Source organism: Arachis hypogaea, chromosome 12 (genome assembly GCF_003086295.3).
Source record: "Arachis hypogaea cultivar Tifrunner chromosome 12, arahy.Tifrunner.gnm2.J5K5, whole genome shotgun sequence".
NCBI lineage: Eukaryota > Viridiplantae > Streptophyta > Magnoliopsida > Fabales > Fabaceae > Arachis > Arachis hypogaea.
Genome location: NC_092047.1, coordinates 5,249,430 through 5,275,690, shown reverse-complemented (window position 1 = coordinate 5,275,690; position 26,261 = coordinate 5,249,430). Strand labels below are relative to the sequence as shown.

Sequence of the window (26,261 nt, the reverse complement as noted above, 5' to 3'; positions counted from 1 at the left end):
CTACCAATCTTTGAAAACGGAATGGCTTCACCAGCACCGGAATTTCGTATTTTCTCCACGTTATTCGAACTAGATGAGCTACCCCCCACATCTTGGAGCTTCACACAAAGTTCCATAGAATAAATACTTCCAATGCTGAGATGATACGAAAACATCATCGACACGTGCTGGTCAGATTTAATATGCATTTTCTGATATGCAAACGAACTAGCTATCACAACTGGCATCCTGTAAATCAGGGTACTGATCACCTTTTTTCCAGCAAACCCAGTGTTCATCAAAATCAGATTTTTAAGCTGTTGCAGAGATGATTGTGGGGAAATCATTATCCAAAGTGGGTCATCACACATAAATGTGACCCCTTCGGCTGTATACAAAATTTCTCCGTTGGGGTATATAACCACATAAATGTATTCAGATGCCATCACAACAGCAAAAATTGGTGAAACCAACTTCAGCGGAAATGGAACTCACAGAGAGGAAAGGAGGGTAGAAGAAGTGAGAATTGGAATTGTGGAATCAATTCTTCAGGAGAAGGGTTTTTATAGCCTAGGCGTGGTTCCAATTCGTGTGTGGTACATACTGATTGCTCTCATTTCATGTGCGATACAATTGATATGGGGTGTTTATATCGTGGGAGCCCAACTTGAAATGCTACCCAACTCACCTCTGCCGTGTCCCCAATTCGTGTCTGCCATCCCTGATTTCCTCTTTCCATTTTGCTGCTGCGACGCCTGAAATGGAATCTCCATTTCGGGCCTGCTCTAACTGACATCGTACTCCCATTTCCTGGGCAACTTGCCTGAAATGGTATTGAAACCCATTTTGTGGCCGCCATGCAAGAAATGGCTATGCACATTTTGAAAAAGATTTTCACATATGTGCATTCTAGGAATTAAAGATTTTTCCCTACACATTCCAATAAAAAAGCCTCATTTTCCTCATTCACAGTTCTACACTTTCAGTTTTCCTTTCCTTTTACTCTCCAAACTCAAACAATTGCATGCTTTTGTTCTATTGTATTTGTTCCATAGCTTCTGCACTAGGCTTCGATATTCATTAGCCAAGTTTTTTTTTTCTCCAAAAATTAACAAGTAAATTATTTTAATAATAATAATATAACTAGTAGATTAATTATGTGTTTATTTTTAGTTTGAAATACAAATAATATAATAATAATATTTATAGTTATTATATAAATTAAATAGTATTTATTAGTAGTTAGAAAAAAATAATAATACATAGATTATATGTTTATTATATGTTTAGATGAATGATGATGATGTTAATTAGTGATTAGTATTAAATATATTTTAAATTTAAATATATTTTTTAATTTAAGTAATTTAAATCTGAAAATAAATATAATTGTGAAATTAATTTATATTAAAAAAATTCATATTTAAATATATATTTAAATATATTTCAATTTTAATTATATATTTAAATATATTTCAAATTTAAATATATATTTAAATCTGACTTTAAATTTACTTTGGTTATAATTATAAATTTAAATTTAAATTTAAATATATTTTGAATTTAAATATATATTTTGAATTTAAATATATATTTAAATTTTACTTTAAATATATTTCGATTTTAGTTAAATATTAAACTTGAATTTGAATAAAATTTAAATATATAAAATACATATTTATAATTTAAAATTAAATATCGAATTTGAATATATATTTAAATTTGACTTTAATTATATTTTGGTTTTAGGTATATATTTAAATTTGAATTTAAATATATTTAAATTATTTGAATTTTGATATAAATGAAACATTTTTCGAATTTAACTATATATCTAAGTTTGAATTTAAATATGTAAACTCCGTTAAATTAGTAAATAATTAGTTAATAAATTAGTTTTTAATAAAGAAGATTATAAATATAAATATTATATTAAATTAGGATAGAGCTCATCGAAACAAGAATTTTGACACTAATTTCGAAAAAAATGGTCTAAGATTGAACTAAACGGACCGAACCGATTGAACCAGATTCAAACCGATCCCGTAGGCCCAATCGGCCCAGCACATTTAAAGAGGCACGGTTCCTTTCTTTCTCCATTTCAGCAAAAACGCTGAAAACCATCAAACAGGGGAGAAGAAGGAAGAAACCCCCAACGTTTATGGTAAATTTCAAAATGCCATAATTCCTCCATCTGAGCTCCGATCGTCGCACCGTTTGCGGCCACGTGATCATTGCATCGAGATCTATATTTTTACCAGAACAATTTTATAGGTAACCCGCTTATTCACTCTTAGCCTCTTCTTCACCAATTTTCATTAAATTAAGTGGAGGTATTGAATTTCTTTACTCTTTGATGTTTTAGGATCCAATTAGTTTGAGAAAAACGTTCACTCTTGTTTATACAAAGCTTGGGTAAGGTGAAGATATCATAATTATATTTTAATTTCACTAAATTTGAGCTTTGGGTATTAAATTGGATATATATGTGTTATGAATGTGTATTAGGTTGTGAATAAATAATTGGAGCTTGAAATTGTGGACGTTGAAATTTTGGTGGAGGTCGGGCATTAGTATTTTGATTGAGCTTTGGGGCTGTATTCGTGTTGGGTGAATTGCTTTGGTCGCTATGTGGGAATCGGCCAAGGTATGGTTTAGGTTTCTTGCATTTAATATATAATATTCTATGAAAATTTAGGCTAGATGATCGTAGGATAGGTTGAAATGCATGTGTATATATTTATTGTTAGTAACTTGTGAGAAAACATGTTTGGCTTAGTGCTGATTGATTAATTGATGATTTGGAGAAATATGGATTTGAGGTATGTTTATGATGATGGTTGTTGGGATGATAAGGAAGGCTATATTGTGTTATAGGTCTAGGACTTGTAAACTATGATTTTTGGTTGATTTTGGTTGATGAAGTTGAATATCGTAAGTGCATTATTGTTAATTTGAGGTAGGCTTATTGTGCTGATTGTTAAAATGATGAGAAAGGGGTATATTGTATTGGAGAATGCAGGTTTGGTGGTGAAAGGAAGGGAGTTTTTGAATGAAAATTGAGGTTTGGAAATTTTTGCAAAAGTTGGTTTTTGGCCAAATTTCGGCAAGGCATAACTTGACTTCTGAATCCTCAATTTGTTTCCAACTTGTTTTAAAGTGAAAATTAGGTTCATGAAGTTTATGCCATTCGAAGAATGGGTGAGAAATATTTTAAATCGAAGAAGTTATGGGTGTTAAAAGATTATACCTAAAAATTGGTTTTTTTTTTCACAATTCTGCAGCTTTGCTACTGAATCTGTTTCTTTAAAGAATGTATGTCCATGCGTATGCGTGGCATGGAATTTTGGCGATGCGTACGCGACTGGTCCTATGCATACGCGTGACATGAAGTTTTCACCTACGCGTACGCATGAGACACGCGCACGCGTGACCCCTGTTCCAGCAAACATGATTTTTGAGTTTTAAATTCTATTTCAAACTTCTAAATCTCTATTTTCATTCCTTTGGTCATAAGTAGTAGTATTAAACCTGATAATCAGATAAAGTTAGGAAATGGGGATAACTTGGAGACGAAGTAAAGCTAAAAAGTGATGAATTGATTATGAAATGTTACAGATGATCATGTATGATACATGGCTTGATTAACTAAATGATCTGAGATACGAGATTCCCTGGGTAAAGTACCGTGGCTTGCCACTACGTGTACCAGGTCGAAAACTTGATACTCTGTTGACCCTATGACGTAAGGGTGACTGGACACTTCTAAATTCTCGGGAATGTTAACCCCCATTGAGCAATATTGATTATTTGAGAAAAAGTTATGCATAGACTCTTGGGGATGCACGTCGGGGGACATTCCAATGGTTTACCAAACTGGACTTGTCGGGTTGGCTCGATAACCGACAGATGAGACTCATCAGCCATAGGACAGACATGCATCATGTGCATACTACTTGAATTACTTATTTGTGCATTAACTAGGTGTGTCTAAGTGTATTTGCTATGTTAAGTGTATATTTGCTATCTGCAGTATTTGTAACCTTCTTGTATTTGTCTTTATCTGCTTATTTGTCTGTGATATGTTATCGGAGATGGAGGTATGGAGGAAATGCAGTGGGACTTAGGTTTAAGATTAAGTAAAGTTAGGCCTATATACTCTTAGAAAACTACCTTTTATGGCTTCTGTTTAATACTTTAAGCTTTATAATCTGAATATCGACGTTCTAGGATTGCCTCTGGCATTCCTAGGACCTTATATCTTATATGTGTGGCACCTTTAGCATACTGAGAACCTCTGGTTCTCACCCCATACTATGTTGTTGTTTTTCAGATGCAGGTCGAGAGGCACCTTCTTAGGCGTCTGAGCTCCTAAAGCGAAGTAGTTATCGGGTTATTTTTTGGATGGTATAGTTATGTATGTATATGTACTTAGTTTTCTCTCCGCATAACTTGTTCCTTTCAATCCTCTCAGAGGTTTATAGAGAGATAGGATTTTGTTTATGTACATTTGGGTTTTGGACATATATATATATATATATATATATTCTCCGGTCAGTCTTGACTTCGCGAGCTGAGTTAGGAGCTTGATATTTTGTATCTATGGCCCTCTACTCCTACTTTTGTTATCTTATGCTTTATAGTTATAGTTTTCTTAGCACGTAAGTTAACTCATTAATTGAGCGTTGCGCTTTTATTTTCGTGGTTTTTATTTCAGCTATTCTTCAAGACTCCTAGTATATTATAATTCTTTCTGCTAATATATGTACACGTTTCATTTTAGAAGTCGTAATACCACACCACCTCTGTTTTACAACTTAAGCGTAAAGCTCAGTGTGGTAGGGTGTTACAAAATATATATTTAAAACTGAAAATATTTTTAATTGTTAATTTAATATATATTTAAATGTGAATTTAAATATATATTTAAGTTTGATTTCAAACGTTTTTTAATTTAAATATATTTTAAACATATTAAATATAATAAATTTAGATAAAATATAAATATTTAAATTTGAATTTAATTTAAATATCAATATTTAAATTCAGATTTAATAAAGATTATATAATATGCTTTTTTTAAAAAAAATAAACGAAGAATATAGTTCGTGACATTATGTGTCCTGAAGATCACATTGTTGAATATCTTGATCCTCCATCATATATAATTATTTTTTAGTTTTGTTCATTTATTATTATTGTTGTTGTTACTCATTATATTTTTCAATTTACTTTAGAATTCAAGAGATTTGGATAAAGATATCTCCACCAAAATGTGTATGATCCCCGAATTAAAATCGAGTTATGAGATAGTGTATTTTATCACATATCTCAGATACTTAAAAAATTTACTTTACACAAGGCACTTATCAATGTCTTGATTGAACGGTGGCGCCCAAAAACTCTTACATTTCACCTTCCATACGTTGAATGCACAATTATCTTGGAAGATATTGTAATAATTTTTGGACTCTCCACAGATGATTTATCGGTGTCAGGATTTACAAATAGCAACCGTAGTAGCCTTGAAAGTGAATTTATGATACAATTTGTGACAATACCTACTGCAGTTGATCATAAAAAAAGTGGTGTCAAACTTTCATAACTCTGCACCCTAATATGTAAATATTAGATTTTGAATATACAAGTAATATGCAATTTTTTAATTGGCTGATTTTTATTATCCTCTAGCATAAAAACAACAAAAATAATAATAAAAGTAAATACTTATATTAGTTCCTGAAGAATTTTAAATTAAATATTTTTATCTGCAATAAATTTTTATTCATTAGAAATTTTTAAAAATTTATTTTCGTTGGATAAATTGGTCCTACCGTCACTTTAATATATATATATTTTGTACAAATAAGAGGTAAATATTAAATCGGTACTCGAAAGATTTTAGCGTTGATAAAAGGGTACTTAATTTTTGTTATTGACAAAATAGTCTCTAAATGATCTAAAAATTTGACAAGTGTATCCTTATCCTCGCCGGAGCACATTTCCGACGAGAAGGGTGCTGAGGTGGCCACCGAAAAATTCAAGGTAGAATTTTTAATTAATTAATTATCCAGTCCAACCTGAAAAATCTAAAATTCTCCTTTCTGAACCCTAATCCCCCCTCCCTTCCCCTTTGAACCCTAACCCTCCATCTCCAACGCACTCTCTCACTCATGAGTTGCCATAAATCTGAAAATCCTCTTGAACCCTAATCCAGAAAAAGATCCTCCCTCCCTATCACACTCTCACTTTTTTAACCATGAATTGTCCCAAATTTACAGATTAATCTACAATTCAAAAAGATTAATAACAATAAAGCTCAGAAAAATACAAATAGATTCATATACAATAATCAAAATAAAATAAAGCTCAACACAGACACCATAGAAGTAAGAGGCAGATTTAGACTAGGCCAGATGAATAACACCAGAGAAAGAAGAGGCACGACACAGTGGAGTCAAGACGGAACACAGACAGAGGAGGCAGGGAGCGACTGGCGGCGAGCAGCAAGCAGAGGTGACAGAGATGAGGCCGATGAGTGACACGCTGCTGCTAAGTGTGTCTATTCCTATGCTTGACCACAAGGAGGGAAGCGAACCACCGCAAAGCCATTCCGATGAGGTGACGCTGAGGAGACAACAGTGAAGGTGCAAGGACGACGGAGAGTGGGTTTAGGCAAAGCAACAGCGGTGAAGGTGCACGAACGATGAGATGCCAACGGAGGAGACACACGACATAGAAGTTGGCGAACGCAGAAGACCTGGCGACAAGATGGCAACCGTGCAGTGTCGATAACAGCGACTCTGTGAGACTGAGAAGGTTGAACTCTACTGTCGTTTTGAGAGAGTGTGAGAGAGTGCGTTGGGGAGGGGATTAGGGTTCAAAGGAGAAAGGAAGGGAATTATGGTTCATAACAGAGGCATTTTTTATTTAACAGGTTGAACTGGGTAATTAATTAAAAATTCTACCTTAAATATTTTGGTGGCCACTCTAACATCATTTTCGTCGGAAATATGTTCTGGCGAGTTTAGGGATATTCTTGTCAAGTTTTAAAATCATTTAAAGATTATTTTGTCAATAACAAAAATTAGGTACTATTTTATCAGTGTCAAAATCTTTCGAATACCAATTTAGTATCTCGTACAAATAATAACTCTCCTTTTAAAATGATAGAAAAATTAATTTGTCAAATAAAGTTCACTCTCGAGTACTAAAATAGTTACTCATCAAAATTGTTTTGAAACTACTTTAAAATGTTACTATTTTTCCCCTTTAAACTTTAAAGTGCATGTTTACAAGTGACTGTAAATATCTTCATAAAAATAAGGGTTCTGCTACTATGTAGAAGGGAGATTCTTTTAACACATAAAAACTACGTGTCGATCAATGATATAGGTAGTGTCATACCAAAAAATAGTAAACCAATACATAATAGAACAGCAGCGTCCATATGAGATCCATACAATTAGAGTTCTGCAATCAGTAGGCCCCACATATTTTTTTAATTTATGCCTAATAAAATTTGTTAAATACTTAAATTTACTAGTAACTACCATTAAAAACGAACATTTATATATGCATAAAAATACAAAAAGCCTTTTAGAAAAATTATAAAATTTTAAATAAATTTCATTATTCTATTTATCGCTAACAAAGACCTACAAAACCAATGAATAATAGCTCAAATGGTACAGACTCCCCATACTCAATTAAAAGGTTGCGGGTTCGAGTCTCCTATCTTTTCAAATTTTGCCAATGAGTAATAGCTCAAATGGCATAGTCTCCCCATACTCAATTAAGAGGTTGCGGGTTCGAGTCTCCTATCGTTGGTAAAAAAAAAAAAACAAAGACCTACAAATAAAAATTATTAGTTTTTTTATCCCTGCTAATAATAACAAAATGTAAATTCTTTAAAATAATTATATTTTATATAAACGATATACTTATTATCAAATTTTAGAAAAAAATATATAGTAAACAATTTATTTTAGAAAAATCAAAATACACGAGAAATAAAAATATACTTATTAATTATCATATTTTATAAATAAAAATATATAATATTTTAATTTGGACTGACAATATGTATTTTATTTGTGGGTATTTGACCTTATTCAATTCAATTGGATATAGTTATTTATCCGATCCGCTACAAATAAAATGGAGTGTGGATAGAATTTGCTTGTAGATAGGATCGAATGCGAGTTCAGAGTAGATTCTATCCTATTTTACTAGTACTCTTAATATATTATATAATATATATTTAAAATTTAAAAATTATATATGTAGTGAATAAATATTAAACCTACAACCTTCTTTTTTTATAAAAACTCAAGATAATCACTAAGCTAATTATTTAAAGAATAATATTATAAAAATTTAGAATTAAAAAAAATGATAAGATATTTATTTTTATTTGTATTATTTTAATTTTATTAATAACTTGATGTTCGTGCTATTTGTAATTTTATTTTAGATTTTTTTAAGATTTTATTATTTTTAATTTTAATTTAAACTTTTTTTTCTATTTATAAAGTCAAACTAATTGTATGGTTATTATCTATTAATAAAGTCATCAAACCATGAGCAATTTACCATAATAAATAAAGTGGCTTTTAATATTACCAAAACACACATCTTACAAAACGAATACCAAAATGCATTTTTTTCATACACTATAAAAATCGCTACAGGGGTGTCGCAGTTTACGTTCAAAGCAAAACTAACATAATTCGCGATAGGAGTGTCGCGATTTATGTGTAAATGAGCAGTGTGCATAAACAAGACATACCAACTGTCCCAACCATAAATAACACACACATAAGTCCATGAAAAATAAACTAAGTACACACTAGTACATGACGCCTAAACATAAATAAACATAAATAAGGGATTAAAAAGTATCATCACATAATACAAAAGTACACGACAAACATAGGTTTCATCAATAAAAATATAAAATAAACAGCTACGGCTCCTACCTGTCCTCATCCTCCTCGTGAGCGTCATCCCCGAATGCGCCTAGGAGATGCGACCTTGTACTACATCAAGCGGCCCGTCTCACTCTGGCTGGCCTTTGATGCTGCTGTGCTGGAGAAACGACAGGCATGCCCACACCATATGTAGATGGAGGCGTCCCTCCCATGCTAAACCAACTGTCATACGGGCTACTAGCAGGCTCATTCAGGTCTACATGAAAGTGTGGCTAGGGCTGGTACCCCGGAGGGTCTGACATCTGCGGCTGGTACCACTGAATCTCCTCCATTTGTGGGCGGTACCCTTCCACAACGTCCATTATCTGGGGCTGGTACTCCGGCATCTGATCCAGTGGGGTCTGGTGCTGAAAGGGCAGAGGGTCGTCATCTCGAATGAGATCTGTAAAGTCGGAATAGAACTGTGAACTGCCGACCTGATGGTCCATATCCATCGTGAACGTCGGGCCCGCCAGGTCATCATACATCTGTCTATCGATCTCATGGTATATCTGGGAGCTCGAAACATGTGTAAAAGGAACCTCCTAGAATCCAGCCCTTGCCTGCTTAGTGGGTCTATCACCAGGACTACCAGATGCAACCCCTAATGCACCACCCCGAGGTCGAGGACGGCCATGCCGGACACGGTGATAAGCATGTCCTCCTCCATCGCCACCAGCTGTGTCATCCTGAATCTTTTCATCCAGCCATCGCCACTCCCGGTTTGTAGCCCGGGTACCAATGCGTCGTTGCCTCTCCACGCACCTGTTATTAGGCACATCCAGCATCGGAACCCTAGAAGGCACCTGTAACGAACCTCTCTGAACAACATCCTGACTGATCTCCTCCGCCCTAGGATCGGCAAACAACTCTTGAAACCACTCCCACGCCGGTTTGCCTTCATCCATCAGCTTCTCAAAATCAGTAAGGCACCCGAATACAGGTAAACCATCCACGGGCAGCCCCAGCTGGTATACTACATCCTGTAGCGTGATGGTGCACTCTCTGAAAGGCATATGAAAGGTATGCATTTCAGGACGCCACCTCTCAATGAAAGCGCTAACTAAGGGCTCGTCCAACTAGAACCACCTCGCGTTAAGCCTTGTCGGGTGGTACAAACCAGCCCTCTCTAGATAGGGTATGATCCTGTCATGCAGAGGCATGTTCTGCTGCCTCCAAACACTATAAATACACCTAGTCGGCTGTAGCATGTGACAGAAGAAACCAAACAAATAAAAATTCCAACACTAACAAGTTTAGTCCTTTTACTATAAAAGGAAACAGAAACTAAACTTATAATTTTAAATTAAAGTTAATAAAAGTATCTAATACGACTGACATATTTAATTTAAAGTAATCTAAAACAAAAAATATAATATTAAAGTTTAAATAGGTAACAAACAATTCCTATTTTCTAATCATAGAACCTTCTCTCAATGTATTGTGTTCGGAGAAGTCATCTCGACCAACAACCGGCTCGGAGGGAACATCGTTTGGGACAGAACTCCATAGACCTGCCATTGTTTGGCCATCTATATTTGTTGACCTACTGTATTAAATTGATTCGCCAAGTGAGCAACGAGTAGATGAAGGCTTCCACCAAGGTAGAAGCTTAAATACCAAGTAATCGATAAGGTCAATTATGAAGGCTACATCATGATCTGCAAGCTCCAAATGTTCGACCATCTTTGATGCCACCGCGAGAGCAGTATCTGTATCAAAGTAGAAGAGAAAATGTATATTCCTTACTCCACCTGGATGTAACACAACAAGAGACTTCTTAGCATTAATTTACAATTATTTACTATTTGTAGTTAGATTAAAGTATTCCTCTGGATTGGAGAGAACTAGAGAAGTACATGGTAGACAGGTAAATAAGAGAGCCGAGGAAAAGAGGGTGATACTCACCATTAGTATCAGCAATTCGCAAGGTCAATGATATCGAGTTATCATCATTTTTGGCTCCTGTCAACCTAAACTCGTTGTTCTTATTTGTCCTCTTAACTTCGAAAACAGGACTATGCACACCGCCTTTGTTGCTTCCGGCATCACTGCTTGCATAATTCTGTCTGCCCTCATTATCTATGTCCATGGATAGGCGAGACCTGCTACGACCTAGCCTAGGACCATTCTCAACTTGCAGGAACGGATCTTTAAGAAGCTCCTCTGCTGACAAAATTCAATAAAATTTGTAGAAATGATTCAAGATTTTAATTCAAATTAATTAAATACTAAATCTTATAATTTTAAAATTTAAATCTAAATTTAAATACCTAAATCACAAGCCTTGGAAAAATATTATACAAAATACATTAACTGAAAATAACCAAACTAACCTCTTCGTTTATGCTGCAGCAACGTGCGCAACGCCGTTGAGCCTGTAAAGACTGCGTTCGTGCGCCATAGTCTTGCCCCCAACAAGCTCAAACAATCCACACTTTTCTCTCTTCCTCTCTCTACAAAACCTCTCATTCTCTCTCTAAAAACCTGAAAACAACCACAAATGAAGAATCCGCAATACCCTGAAACGTATTTATACTAAAGTATAAACCGCTGGACTCCTGTACCAGTTTATGCTCACTGCTCATTCACACATAAACCGCGATACCCCTATCGCGAATTATGTTAGTTTTGCCTTGAACGTAAACTGCGACACCCCTATAGCAGTTTACGTACATTTATAAATCGTGGGTCTCCTGTCACAGTTTACATAATTTATAAAAAAAAATATTTCGGTATCTATTTTGTAAAATGTGTATTTTGATAATATTAAAACTCTATTTATTATGATAAATTACCCCCAAATCATACTAATCTACACTACTCACTGTGAAGTAGTTACTCCTAAGTTACGGACTTTGTGCTTAATAAGCTACAACTTTTGATGAACAACTGTCAAAATGAATGACGACCAAATGCTGAACATTGGCTACATAATCACACGTATATTCTATATGTGTAGAATCAAATGACTTTCTACACATTAGCAGAACCCTAAAAATAAATAAATAAATAAATAGTGATTGAAGAGTCAAGTACTTAACTTAACCAACTAGATCAACTCCAAGATAATGGCTTTAAGTAAACACATACAAGTGGCAAGTAATATACATGATCGTGACCCCTTTTATTTTTATTTTTACTTTTTCGTTCTTATTTATTTCCATAATATCTTAGGGGCCAATTAATATGTTATGGTTTCGTCACTCACACTCTTCTCGAGAGCCGCATATTCTTTCTTTTTGAGTGAATAGTATTGCATATTCTTGTCTTGGATAAACATTAGAATATCCAATTCCTAAATAAATACATGGTAACTTCAAAATAAATGTGTGTATATGAGTATATCACAAATTTATCTATACACGAAATGTCTAGTTGGAACGTGCTGGGAAGTGAATGAATTGACTCAGTAGACTTATAGCATTAACTATTCAATTGCTCCTTTAATAAAAAAGAGTATCACATCAAATTTCTTTATTTTTATTTTATTCAAATACCTTACCATTTTTTATCTTCAAATTTTATTAATTTTTAAATAAATACAAAAATAAAGTATTATTTTAATCTTTAACTTTCAACTCTTAATTTGATCCTAACATTTCAAATATCCTAATTCTATCCCGAAAAATTTCAAATAATTTTAATGTGGTTCTATCATTAAATTTAGCACTAATAATTAACGGAATAAATGACGTGAAGGTTAATAACGTTACTAATTGTTAGAAAATCTGAAATTCAATAAGAACCTATCTAACAATAGAAGTACAAAAATTTTTTTTTTTTACAATCTGTGCGATTAAATAAGTAATACCAAAGGTACTTCAATTAGCAAATATAATAGCAGAAATTAAATAATCAAACACCAGAATTTTATTGTGGAAAAACCCGTAAAAGAGAGACAAAAAATTCACGGGACCTAGTCCAGCAAAATCATCTACTATCAAAATAATGGGTACACAATCAGTCTTCCTAATGGTACTAGGACATCTCAACAATCAACAAAATACATCATTAAAACTGATAGAATCAACATAAACCCTCCACAAATGTGGATATCTCAAATCAGAAAAAAAAAAATACAATACATGTAACAAGTTATATCCTAATGTTCATTTCTATATCAGAAATAACATACTAAAATTTTATAAAAAAATAGAACAAATTTACCAGTTCAATCGAATTAAAATGGCATACTATTTTTCTCCAATTTTCTTCTTCTCTCTCTCTCCCTCTCTCTCTTGTGGCTTATTAGCAACTTTTCTTTTTTTTTTTTAATTTGTGGGCCCCACTTAGTTGGGACCCACCAACAAATCTCTCCCTCACCAACTCAAGTGGGGATAGGCTATTCCACCAAACCCGCCTTTTCTTTGCAGGAATCAAACTTCACTATAGGTAAAATCTTAGTCATCATATCTGAACCGTTATCATCAGTATGGATCTTCTCAAGTGCATATGATTTCATCTCAACCGCTTGACGTATCCAATGATACCTCACCTCTATGTGCTTCGATCTGGAATGAAATGTCAGATTTTTGCTGAGATGTATAGCACTCTAATTGTCACAAAATAATGCAAACTTCTCTTGATTGATGTCTAACTTTTGTAGAAATTTCTTCATCCACAAGAGTTCCTTAGAAGCTTCAACAACAGCAATGTATTATGGCTCTGTAATAGACAAAACAACACATTTATGCAGTCGAGATTGTCACGACACAGCTCTCCCTGCAAAAGTCATCATATAACCAGAAGTAGACTTTCTTGAATTAAGATCTCCAGCCATATCCGCATCTGTGTAACTATCCAACACATGTTGGACACTCCCAAAGCATAAACAAACTCTGAAAGTGCTATTAAGGTATCTAAGAATCCACTTTACTGCTTGCCAGTGTTCCTTGCCAGGATTAGAGAGAAACTGACTAACAACTTCAACGGCATGAACAATATCCGTCCTGGTCCAAATCACAACATACATCAAACTGCTAACTGCATATGCATACGGAATCTTCTTCATTTCTGCTATCTTTTTTTCACTTGTAGGATATTGCCGCGAACTCAGCTTGAAAATAACTAGCAAGTGGAGTACTAATAGGTTTGGAATTACTCATACTAAACCTCTCTAAAGCCTTCTCAATATACTTCTTCTGTGACAACCACAGTTTTCCATTCTTCCTGTCACGAGTGATACTCATGCCAAGAATTTTTTTTGCAAGACCTAAATTTTTCATAGCAAAGGATCTGTTCAAGTCTTTCTTAAGACTTTCAATTTTCTTAGTATCATGACCAACAATCAACATGTCATCAACATAAAGTAAGAAAATTATAAAGTCACCATTAGAGAATTTCTTAACATACACACAATGATAAGAAGAAGTCTTACTATACACATGACCTTCCATGAAGGAATCAAACTTCAAGTACCACTGCCATGGTACTTGCTTCAACCCATATAAGTTCTTCTTCAACTTGCATACAAGATACTCCTTTTTTTTAACCTCGAAACCCTCTGATTGCTACACATAAATTTCTTTATTTATGTCACCGTGAAGGAATACAGCCTTCACATCAAGTTTCTCAACCTCTAAATTCAAGCTAGCAGCAAATCCAAGTACAACTTGAACAGAGGACATCTTCACAACTGGAGAGAAAATTTCCTCAAAATCAATACCTTTCTTTTACTCAAAACCTTTTACAACCAATCAAGTTTTGTACCTTGTCCGTGAGACATTTTCATTCGTTTTTAATTTGAACACCCATTTATTCTTGAATGCTCTTTTACCATTCGGTAGCATTAACAATTCAAACATATGATTCTCATGCAAGGATTTCATTTCTTCTTGTATGGCCTTCAACCAATCTTTCTTATGCTCATCAGACATAGCTTCCTGGTAATGCTCTGGCTCTCCAGTCTTAGTGTTCATCACATACTCATGAGGAGAGTATCTCTGAGAAGAATGATGCTCTCTAGTAATCTTCTCAATTCAGGCTTAACTGGTAGTTTAGGGGAGATTTCAACATCTGGTGAAACTTCTGCATCTGGCACCTCAGATTGAGGTATAGGTTCATCATGCAAATCATCACCGACATTATCAACTTGTACATCTTCCCCATCAACAGGAGGTCTAGTGAAAGGACCAAGTTCATCATCAGTAGAACGTCTAACAGTTATTGTTGGTTTATCTATCTTCTCAAAAACTTCAATAGTTTGGTCTTAAAAAAATCACATCTCGACTTCTAATTATTTTTTTACTCAACGAATCCCATAATTTGTAACAAAAAGTCTTCGTAACCATAACCCATGAAAATACACTGCTTTGACTTTCAATCAAGTTTGGACCTTTCATCTCTTGGAATGTGAACAAAATCCTTACAGTCGAACACTCCCAAGTGACTATAAGAGAAATAAACAACCAAAGCTCTATTTAATCAGCACAGAAATAAACAACCAAAGCTCTAGATACCACTTTATTGGGAAAACTGAGGTTCAATAAGAATCTATCTAATAATAAAAGCACTAAAAAAAATAATTTTTTCACAACTTGTGCGATTAAATACGCAATACCAAAGATACTCCAAACAACAAATATAATGGAAAAAGTTAAATAATCAAACACCAGAATTTTATCGTGGGAAAACCCCAAAAGAGGAACAAAAAATCCACGTAATCTAATCTAGTAAAATTTTCTACTATTAACATAATGGGTACACAATCAGTCTTTTTAGTGGTACTAGTGCATCTCAACAATCAACAAAATACATCTATCAAAATTGATGAAATCAATATAAACCCTCTACAAAAGTGGGTATCTCAAATCAGACAAAAAAAAAAAGGCAATATAAGTAATAAGTTATATCCTAATATTCATCTCTATACTAAAAATAACATTATAAAATTTCATTAGAAATAGAATAAATTTACTGGTTCAATCAAATTAAAATAGCATGCCTTTTTTCTCCAATTTTTTTTCTTCTCTCAGTCGAAGTTCTCTATTTCGTTTCTTTCTTTCAAAAAATGAAAGAAGCTTGACACACACTCTCTTTCTCTAAATCTCTCCCTTTTTACGGTGGCTTATTAGCTACTTTTATCTTTTTTAATTTGTAGGCCCCACTTAGTTGGGGACCCACCAACACTAATTAAATCATATATTCTTTCATGTGTTAGAAAAATATAACCAAAATTTTGTTGTAACACTTCTTCTCCTCAATTTTTTTTGTACAAAATTTCAAATTCTAACCATCAATCATCTAACACTTCAAAGTTAAAGAAAAAAAAATTTATATTAATGATCATTGGTGAATCGATCTTACTTACATATTGAAATTGAAAGCTATTGGCTCTTTAATAAGCGAATTGTTTGTATTAAATTTAATAATTGGACAATATTGAACCCATTTAAAATTTTTTTGGGATTAAATATAATGTTTAAAAGCTTTTTGAAACTGAAATTATTTAAAATGTTAGAAACTAAATTATAATTCGTCCCAAATATTAAAGACTAAAATAATCCTTTCCCCTGAACACAAATATCAATAAAAAGGACAATTAAATATTATATAATACCATCAAATATTTTTTTTCTTTCAACATTAACCTTTTCCAAGATCAACATGAGCATGAAGACAACTTCTTCATCTCACTAATTTCCAATTCATGACCTAAAATTACATCAATCTTAGATCCTTTAAGTGTGTTGCTACTATTATTACCACCATTACCAATAATGTCATCATCACCACTACCACATTCCAAACTTTTCTTCTTAGAAACAACCCTATTATGAATCTCTTGAAGCAATTTAAGAAAAGCACTTTCCACATTGTTACCATTGAGTGCTGAAGTCTCAGAGAAGAAAAGGCCTTGTTCTTCAGCAAATTCAATTGCATCTTCAGTTGACACCATTCTTAGGTCAACAAGGTCACATTTGTTACCAATTAACATGATCACAATGGAGCTATCTGCATGTGATCTTAGTTCTTCAATCCACCTTGTAACATGATCAAATGATTCTCTCTTTGTTATGTCATATACCAACATTGCCCCTAATGCTCCTCTGTAATATGCACTTGTCACTGCCCTGTACCTAATATATCATCAACAATACAATTTACAATTTAATAATTTACAGAAATTTCGGTTATATAACACTGAACAAATTAAAATTGCATTTTATAAAATATGGTACTCACTTTTTTTTTATATTTATAAAATTGATCACCTTAGACTTATAAAGAGGTCAGTTTAATTTGAGTGTAGCAATTCATGACATGTTGTGTTTATGTAATATCACTTAGTCTCATAAAAGATCAACAAAAATTACACTTTACATTATATTAAGAGTAATGTTACCTAATCAATAAAATTTATCATTTTGAACAACATTTGACCAACTAGAAATTTTTTTTATTGATCGAATGTTGATTAAAAATAATAAACATTTATTAGTCATATAAGTATATAACATTATTGCTCAAACAAATATGTATCATTATTTATATAAAAAGGTCAATTCCACTATTAATATAAAATGTCTGAGTAGAAGTAATATTTTAGTCATGAAAAAGTATAGGGTACCAACATATTATCTGTGAACTTATTGCCAATAATAATTAGTTATTATATTTTAAACACATATATAAAGAGACACATCCATAAAATATATCTATAAAGACACTTCTATTAAACACAATCATAAAAAATACATTTTTATTAGACACATCCACAAAGACACTTTCATTAAACACAGTTATAAATAAGAGCTGGCAGAAGTTGGCAGAAATTCTGTTGGTAACGTAGTGAGATTGTTTAGTTATACTATTTTATTTAAGGATTTAACTAAAAAAAGAAAGGAAAAAAAAAACATGAATGAACCTTTCTTGGCCAGCAGTATCCCAGATCTGAGCCTTGATGACTTTGCCATTAATGGTGAGAGTCCTAGTTTGGAACTCAACACCAATGGTTGACTTAGAGTCAAAGCAAAACTCATTCTTTGCAAACCTTGAGAGCATTTGAGTCTTTCCCACTGATGAATCTCCAATCACCACAACCTTAAACACATAATCTATTTTCTCATTCACATCATCATCATAATACCCTATTATTTTCTCACTCTCATTATATTGTTTTTTTTCAGCCTCAACACCATTCATTTTCATGTCAAGAACACTAAGAAGCTTGAAATAAAAAGGTAATAACTATGTGTTTGTTGGTCTAAGTCTTTAATTGGTCCTAGTGTAGAGCATTTAAATGCAACTTTGATTCTAAAGTTTTTGGTCTTGGTGGGGAAAAAAGAAAGAGCAAGATAAGGTAGTTGTTGAATCACTAGTGTGAAATTATTATTAAATAAAACAATATCATAATGATATGTGAAGTAAAAATTATTCAGGAAATTGAATTTTAATTTGTGAGAGTGATTGATTTTTAGTATACGCATAATATTTTTATAATGAATTAATTTTATGCTGAAGGTAGAATATTTAATTAATATATTTTTTGGTAGAACATGTAGTGAGGTGCTAATAAATATTTGTTCTTCCATTTTATTGTAAAATTAATTCCCACAAAATATAATTTTTAAAATAATCCTTATTTAAAATTTTGTTTTGTAAATAATTATTTTTTATTATTTTTAGTTTAACAATATTAAAAGAAAACTAAACCAAAGAATAGGCAATGAAATGTGGGCCAGCTTTTGTCTCACAATTTTAATATTATTTGGAACTATTATTGGACTCTATTGCCTTGAACATTGATGGTTTTCTGTTGCTGATGTATTATAGTACTTCAGTAAATGGTTGAATTCTTTTTAGGCAAAAAAGGGAAACCATAAGTAGGAATTGATCAAAATTTTCTAAAAAGTAGTTATGGCGATGTTTTTAAAAGAGTCAATCGATTTTATAAAATTTGTATTATTATGTTTAACGATTTTATGATTTAAATTTTATTAAAATTTTATATTTTATGTACTTAATTTATTTTTTTTATTTTACATAAAATCTCAATTTTCTTTACCTTGGTTATGGTGGTGATGTTTATTAATTATTATGTCTCATGTTATAGAACTATGAATCTTCATTTGTTGAATATGGTTGAGCTGTCTAGTTTCATATCACTCTTTTTCTTTTCCTTAATTTAAGGCTTAATGCATGGATGGAGATAATTACTTTTCCTTTTCCACCAATTTTACCACCTTTTTTTCCCTTTTTTTTTTTTTTTTCTCTTTTGCTTTCCCCTAATTAATATCATTGTTTATATCTTGCAAATGCTATGCTTTAATAGTCTAATCATTTAAGAATTTTCCTTGAATGTTTTATTAGGGTGTGGCCTTGGACATTGATGAACCAGCTCATGCATCAAAATGCTAAAGATTAATCAAGTACTTTCTTTGAACATCATATTATATTGTTGTGTTCTTGCATTGTTATTTCCCCCCTCAAGGTGAAATAAATGGAAATATAGTGAACCCTAATAATTCTTTGTCTGTTTTAACTTTTAATGTATATTTAAAAGAACAATAAAATAATTAAAAGATTAGTTTCTTTTATATTTATCAGCAGTATTCAAATTATGTTATTAAGACAACTTTATTACTTATCACTCGAGTAATGCAATGTTGGTTATTGAATGTACTTATATATCATAAACAATTAATACAAAGAATATAGTACTTATAGCATCATATGAAAAAAATGCTAGATTAAAAAAGGAAAAAAAAAGTTTAATTATAATTGATTTTCAACTTTTATCATATATGAATTTTATATTTTTTTTATTAAAAAATATTAGACTTTTATTTTTTATTTTATCAATTTTTTATTTTTAAAAAATTTGATCCAAATCATATAAATTTGTAGTAATTTATTGCACTAACAAAAATAAGTGATGTATATTGTATTTTTTTTTAGTCGTTCACAATGTTCTCTAGTTCCAATATGAATTCTATTTAAGAATTTGTTGTTAGTCAATGAATTACTTTATATATAAAATGGAATTTAAATTTATAATACGTATTTAAATGGATAAATTAGCTGACTGCTCAACCAAACCAAGTTAGTTTGGTGTATTTTATTTTATATTTGTGTATTGGCCTATATCTCTATAAGGTAATAGCTAACATAATATTAGAGAGATTGTATGGTATAAATTGAAAGAAAAAAAAATCCACACATATAGATGTTGTGTGGCATCATTTAATTTATACCCAACATCTGGCTTTTTGAAGTTTTTGTGCAATTTAGGGGCGTCGTGGGATGATTGACACTCGTTGGAATATATTATTTGTTTTGCGATTAAGCTTTGCTTATGGGAGGGATTTTCTTTTAAACTCAAACCAACTCTTTATTTTTTATCAAACAATAATTGTATGCACAAGATAAAATTTAAATTTTCGATAATTATTTAAATAAATTAGTAAGCAAATCTTAGACTAACTCAACTTAGTTATCTTAAATCAAGTTATTTTTGTTTTTGTCAATTGAATTGAACAGCCTTCAATTCCAGACATTACAAATTTATCTACACTACATTCACATACACAATACTTAAGGTTCCATCCACTACTTAATCTAACCAAATTTTGAACTGGTATGCACTTGTTACGAAACATACATGATAATCATTAGATCAAAGCCTTGGGTATAACTAAGTTGTATTTTTTTTTTTTTTTTTTTTGGAACTGTGCAACTAAGTTGTTCAATCAAGCTATTGTTATTTTCTAAATGGATTGGATCTGTTAGCCCCACACTTTTGTCTTATTGCTTTTTTTTCCCCCAACTTCATATTTTTTTAACATTAAAAGATTTGGGCTGGTCCTTTTTATCTAATCATAGACATGTGTCCCAAAAATAAATTATTATACAATGTTTTCAAAATAAATAATTACGACATGAACATCAATCCGTTGTAGTCTAGTTGGTCAGGATATTCGGCTCTCACCCGAAAGACCCGGGTTCAAGTCCCGGCAACGGAATATATTTTTGTATTTGACTCTTGTTTTTCTGAACTTTCAGTTCCGCTGAACCTGTAGATGGCACGCCAGGTGTTCGACGGAATGTTTGTAACTGTTGATGAAATTTTTTCGACAACCTTAATGTGATCAAGGCGAAAGTACTGGCATAATTGGTTTATAATTACTCACTAAGTATAAATAAACAAATATTAGATTGAACTTTGTTCAAGTGTCATGAAATGTGTTACTTTTTGAAGACGGTTTAAGGCCTTAAGCTTCCATCATAATTAAGTTAAACCATATTTTGAATACAATTCCTTATATCATTGTTAATTTGTTACAAATCATGAATCATAGTCCAGATACTAAGATTCTTTTTTATTGGTTCTTTTATTGGTAACTTTTGTTTCATCAGGTAGTAAAAAAATGGAGGGGTATTGAACAAGATGCCTAAGATAAACTTTGTATGATGAACATTTAAAGTGACAAATTCCTTTACATAAATTAATGAACTGTAATAACTTTCCTAAAAGACAAAAGAATAAAAATCTATCAAAGAATTTGGCTTGATCATGCTACTTTCTCCTTTTTCACCTTCCTTTGATTCCTAGCCACCAATTTAAGAATCTCATCAATGAGAATAACAGGTGCTGATATAAGAATCACCAAAAACCACTCATTCAAGCTAAGTGGAACAACACCAAACACATTAGCAAGGAATGGAGTATAGAGTATGAGGCAATGGAGTCCAAATGATATTGACATTGCTACCATAAGCCAAGGGTTCCTCCAAGGTGGAATCTTTCTCAAGCTATTCTCTTCTGAGAGGGCATTTAGGGAATTGAACATCTCAATTGCAACCAATACAGAGAGGGACAGAGTCATAGCCTTCACTTTACCAACAGAGAAGTAGTCACATGGATTTGAGAATGTTATTGCTCGGCCGCCACTGACTGTGAATGGCGTGGCCGTGAAGTTAGGCCACGAATGGCACTCTCCCCAGTTGAGAAGCTGGGAGAGTTCTATGATTGTATGGCCATCACCAACAAGATTGATGCCTAGAAAAGAAGCTTGAGTGTACCACAAGACAAAAATTCCAACTGTAGCAATTCCCACATAAGAGCCAATAACCTGCAATAAGCATTGTAGAATTATTCTTCAAAATCAAATTGATGAATTTATGAGACTTGATCATAAGACTTCAATAAGTTTGTATGTCATATTTGTTATGCATAATTTTAGTCCTATTAGCTTAAACTTTTGGGAAGTGGTTTTATAACACTTATCAGAACTTCTATGACTGAAAAATCTAGAGCTCGATCCTTATTAAACCCCAAAAGAAAAAAATTTCCGCATAAAGCAACAACGCAAAAGAATATAACTTATCAGTTTAGAAATATAATCATTCATATACCTCCTATTATCAGTTTAAACTTTTAAGAGAAGTGATTTTATTACAAATCCATATCAGTTTATTCTATCAGGCCTAATTCAATCAAGCGTGCCAAAACATAGCCTAAAATGAAGGGAACTGAGAAACTTACAAGATAGCGGACAAGAACCCAAGAACTTATGAGAGAATCATTGCTTTTCCGAGGCGGCTTGCGCATGATATCAACATCAGCAGGGTTGAAACCAAGAGCTGTGGCAGGTGGACCATCAGTGACCAAGTTCACCCACAGGAGCTGCACTGGTATCATGCATTCTGGGATCCCAAGAGCAGCAGTCAAGAATATTGAAATAACTTCTCCAACATTTGATGATATCATGTACCTGTTAATGTTGAATAAATTTTAGTAAGGACTTCTTGTGTAGATCAACCAAAACCAGAAGTAAACAAATTCAATAAAACATACCTGATGAATGATTTCATGTTATTGTAAATTGCGCGACCTTCTGCTACGGCCGTGACAATTGTACTAAAATTGTCATCTGCTAGCACCATATCTGAAGCTTCTTTAGCAACCTTCAATATTTCAGACAATGTTAGAAATCATCATATCAAAATGAGAATAAAACAGTTGAAAACTCTGTTATGTTATACCTCTGTCCCAGTTATTCCCATGGCAATGCCAATATCAGCAAGCTTGAGTGCTGGCGCATCGTTCACTCCATCTCCGGTCATTGCAACTATCTCCCCCATGTCCTTCAGCAACCTCACAATTTCTTGCTTGTGTCTTGGCTCGGCTCGCGAAAAGACCTTGCCTCCAGGTCTCAGCAGCATCTTAACTTGTTCTGAAGGAGGAAGAGACATGAATTCTTTACCTGTTAGGCTTTGTCCTTTAAGGTCCTCATCTTTGGAGAACAAACTGATTTCTCTGCAAATAGCCTCTGCTGTTGACTTGTTATCACCAGTTATCACCATAACTCTTATCCCAGCTTCCTTACAATCCTCAATTGCTTTATGAACTTCCTCGCGTGGAGGGTCCTAATCAAGAATACCAAAATAGTCTTAAAGATATTAAGCAAATACCTGATTGGATGACAGTGTAAAACTTTTTCTATAGAGAATAACAAAATGAAGATTGATTGATCGATTAATTGGTATAATTAAAGATATTCAGCAAACTTACTCTTAGACCAACAACACCAACAAAAACTAGATCACTTTCAATGGCTGAGTAGCATGCTGGATCAAGCAATTTGTTATGAGAAGGATGAGTATCTGCATAGTAGTCCGAAAACTCTCCTAACTGATCCTTATACGCAAATCCCAAGCAGCGCAATCCCTTCGAACTCATCTCCATGAGTCTATGTAGAAGCAATTCCCTGCATTGCTCATCTATCGGAACCAGAGATCCATCAGCTAGTTGCACATGTGAGCTTCTCTCCAGTAAACTCTCAACAGCACCCTGTGATTCAACTATTTTAGAACTTAAAGGTCCAAATCATGTATCTTAATTATGCAGCAGAATAACCAACAAATCACCTTTACAAGAAGCCTATTTTCACCATCCGGTTCGCGAACAATGACACTCATTGACTTCCGAACGCGATCAAACTCCAATGTTGCTACCCTCTTGGATCTTCTATTCCACCAGTCACAACAACCTGTACAATAAGAATTAAAAAGTACATTGTTATTCCTAGGAGAGTTGTACTTTGGCAATTTATTTATTTTTTCATTAATTGGTCCATTTTCCGTACCCAACTTCACAGTACTGTTGGATTCAACCATGTTTTGTGAATTAGTAATCTTGTTTTTTGACTTTGTATCTGGAACTCCCATCTTTTCAACCAAGACTTTTAGTGCTGCTTCAGTAGGCAACCCTGTGGCGCGAAAAAGGCGCCCATCGAAATAAATTCCAGCATCATTACAAACTGCACATATTTCAGCCATGGCTTGAAGGTTGGCATCCATGTTAAAGCAAGTCCAGTCAATAATTCCCCCATCCCTTGGATCATAAGTTGTGCCTTCCACGCGAATGACTCGAGAAGCATTGGTTCTCCCTCCTAAAGTAAAGAACTCTGTCACAGACATTTGATTCGTCGTAAGAGTACCAGTTTTATCCGAGCAAATCACAGTAGTACATCCCAAAGTTTCTACACTTGGAAGCTTTCTAACAATTGCATTCTTTTGTGCCATTTTCCTTGTACCAAGTGCTAAACAAGTTGTGATAACAGCAGGCAGACCTTCTGGTATTGCAGCCACTGCGAGTGCAACGGCGATTTTGAAATAGTATGTGCACTTCTGGAAGGAAAATTTGATGTTTGAGGGAAATCCATCAACAACATCCCAAGAAAGGAAATTCTTGTAGTTTATGATCCAAACAACAAGACAAACTATACCAATTGCAGTGGTGAGCCTATTACCAAATTCATCTAATTTCTTCTTCAAAGGAGTGTCACTTTCCTCCAGAGAAGCCTCATGTATCTGCTTCTGTATCTTCCCAATTTCGGTGTTCATTCCAGTGGTGATAACAATACAAACACAACTCCCATTGACAACTGTGGTTCCTGCAAAGACCATATTCTCCTTGGCCTGCAACTCACAATCATCCAAGAAAACAGGACTTGTTCCTTTGAGAACTGGCATTGCTTCTCCGGTTAGCGAGCTTTGCTCGGCTCGCAAAGTTGAAGTTTTCAAGGCTGCAACTCTCATGTCAGCAGGGACTTTATCTCCGACGCGCAACTCCACAATATCACCGGGAACTAGCTCTCTTGCAGGCAAATCCGGCACAAAATTTCCATCCCTTAACACCTTTCCAGATTCACATTGCAACTCCTTAAGAGCTTCAAGAGCCTTTTCAGCATTATTCTCTTGCCAAACTCCAACAATGGCATTAAGGACTAGAATCAAAATGATTACAAGTGGTTCCACATAAGCTTCGAATCCAGATTCCCCCGTTTCGCCTCCATGAAAGTAAGCTAAGATAAATGAAATGAATGCTGCAATCAAAAGTATCTTTACCAGCAAGTCATCAAATTGTTCTAATACCAATTGCCATAATGGCTTCCCTTTCTCCTTTGCTAACTCATTCCAACCATACTTTTCGCGCCTCCTCTGAACCTCGAAAGTGCTCAGACCCCTTTCGAGTTTCACTCCATACTCTTTCAAACACTCCTCAACAGACCATGACCATGCTGGAAATGGTTTCTCCTCCATTGGAACTTCCATGGACAAGTTAGCTAGAACTCAACACTGAAAAATAAAAAGGCATTCGAATTACTTTCACACAAACATTTCGGTGAACAGATCAAATGCAATGTTAAATTGGACAAAAACATTTAACAGAATCAAAGATTTTCTGTACTTTCAGGATGGATTATAGTTCACAAAGTTATTAAATGCAAAAATTTATAGCTCTTCAAGACCCAAAAACGGACAAGAACATTATCTTAATCTTACATCATTCATAAAAAATATATACAACTAAAAGGGCATCAAGGAAAATAATTACTACATACCTCAACCACTGACAGACAAACTCATACAAAACAACATAAAGGGTTGTCTAATTTATGTGAAAGGAACAAAATTTGTACCAATATAAGAAAGGGACGAAGTTCAAAATTCTGTTAGCTTGGAAAGAAAGCAAAGTTAAAGCCCATGAATTGGAATTTTCCAACAGTTAGGAGGAAACCTTTTCTGCAAGAAATGCAACTGTGAAGACTGAAGACCAAGACTAATACTTACATTTGTTAGTAGTATAAATATTGTGTTTGAAAAAGAATGCAAGAATGTGTTGTGTTGTTATGTCATGTTGGGTTTGGTTGGGAGTGAATGAGAATTTAGAATGTGGTTCTGATGCTTTTTCAAATCTTACTTCTTCTTTTGTAATGATAACAAATGTTCAAAGTGGAGACAGTTACTTTTTAGAAGTTTTCTAAAGAGGAGTTAATGGGATTATGGGACGCGTGAGTT

At 33.4% G+C, this 26,261-nt stretch overlaps 3 protein-coding genes, 1 long non-coding RNA gene and 1 other non-coding gene across 8 annotated transcripts; 2 read left to right on the top strand and 3 right to left on the bottom strand.

Annotated features, from left to right (window-relative positions):
* The first annotated feature begins 2,076 nt into the window (after positions 1–2,076).
* On the top strand, positions 2,077–4,607 carry LOC140177262 (uncharacterized). The gene is made up of 4 exons (XR_011869086.1): positions 2,077–2,253; positions 2,345–2,394; positions 2,488–2,626; positions 4,313–4,607. It is a non-coding gene; the product is annotated as an uncharacterized lncRNA (long non-coding RNA).
* Positions 4,608–10,426: 5,819 nt separating this feature from the next.
* LOC112729549 (probable serine/threonine-protein kinase WNK4) lies at positions 10,427–11,121 on the bottom strand. The gene is made up of 2 exons (XM_029291009.2): positions 10,860–11,121; positions 10,427–10,705 (listed from the first exon to the last, which is right to left on the bottom strand). The coding sequence occupies exons 1-2, from the start codon at positions 11,041–11,043 to the stop codon at positions 10,506–10,508; spliced, it is 384 nt and encodes a 127-aa protein (XP_029146842.1). The 5' UTR covers positions 11,044–11,121; the 3' UTR covers positions 10,427–10,505.
* Positions 11,122–16,478: 5,357 nt separating this feature from the next.
* On the bottom strand, positions 16,479–18,224 carry LOC112726538 (ras-related protein RABA3). Its single transcript, XM_025775957.3, has 2 exons — positions 17,821–18,224; positions 16,479–17,032 (listed from the first exon to the last, which is right to left on the bottom strand). Exons 1-2 carry the CDS (start codon positions 18,102–18,104, stop codon positions 16,555–16,557), a joined length of 762 nt encoding a protein of 253 aa, XP_025631742.1. The 5' UTR covers positions 18,105–18,224; the 3' UTR covers positions 16,479–16,554.
* A 2,620-nt stretch (positions 18,225–20,844) lies between these two features.
* TRNAE-CUC (transfer RNA glutamic acid (anticodon CUC)) lies at positions 20,845–20,917 on the top strand. The gene has a single exon. It is a non-coding gene; the product is annotated as a tRNA-Glu (tRNA).
* Positions 20,918–21,333: 416 nt separating this feature from the next.
* LOC112726535 (calcium-transporting ATPase, endoplasmic reticulum-type) lies at positions 21,334–26,245 on the bottom strand. Of its 4 annotated transcripts, none has more exons than XM_025775953.3 (8): positions 26,034–26,245; positions 24,044–25,538; positions 23,826–23,947; positions 23,470–23,748; positions 22,941–23,324; positions 22,753–22,862; positions 22,441–22,669; positions 21,334–22,027 (listed from the first exon to the last, which is right to left on the bottom strand). In XM_025775953.3, the coding sequence occupies exons 2-8, from the start codon at positions 25,512–25,514 to the stop codon at positions 21,467–21,469; spliced, it is 3,156 nt and encodes a 1,051-aa protein (XP_025631738.1). In that variant the 5' UTR covers positions 25,515–25,538; positions 26,034–26,245; the 3' UTR covers positions 21,334–21,466. The 4 variants fall into 4 exon arrangements, with proteins under 4 accessions (XP_025631738.1, XP_025631739.1, XP_025631740.1 ...); XM_025775954.2 differs by having other exon boundaries at positions 25,883–26,184; XM_025775955.3 differs by having other exon boundaries at positions 25,981–26,184.
* Positions 26,246–26,261: the final 16 nt, after the last annotated feature.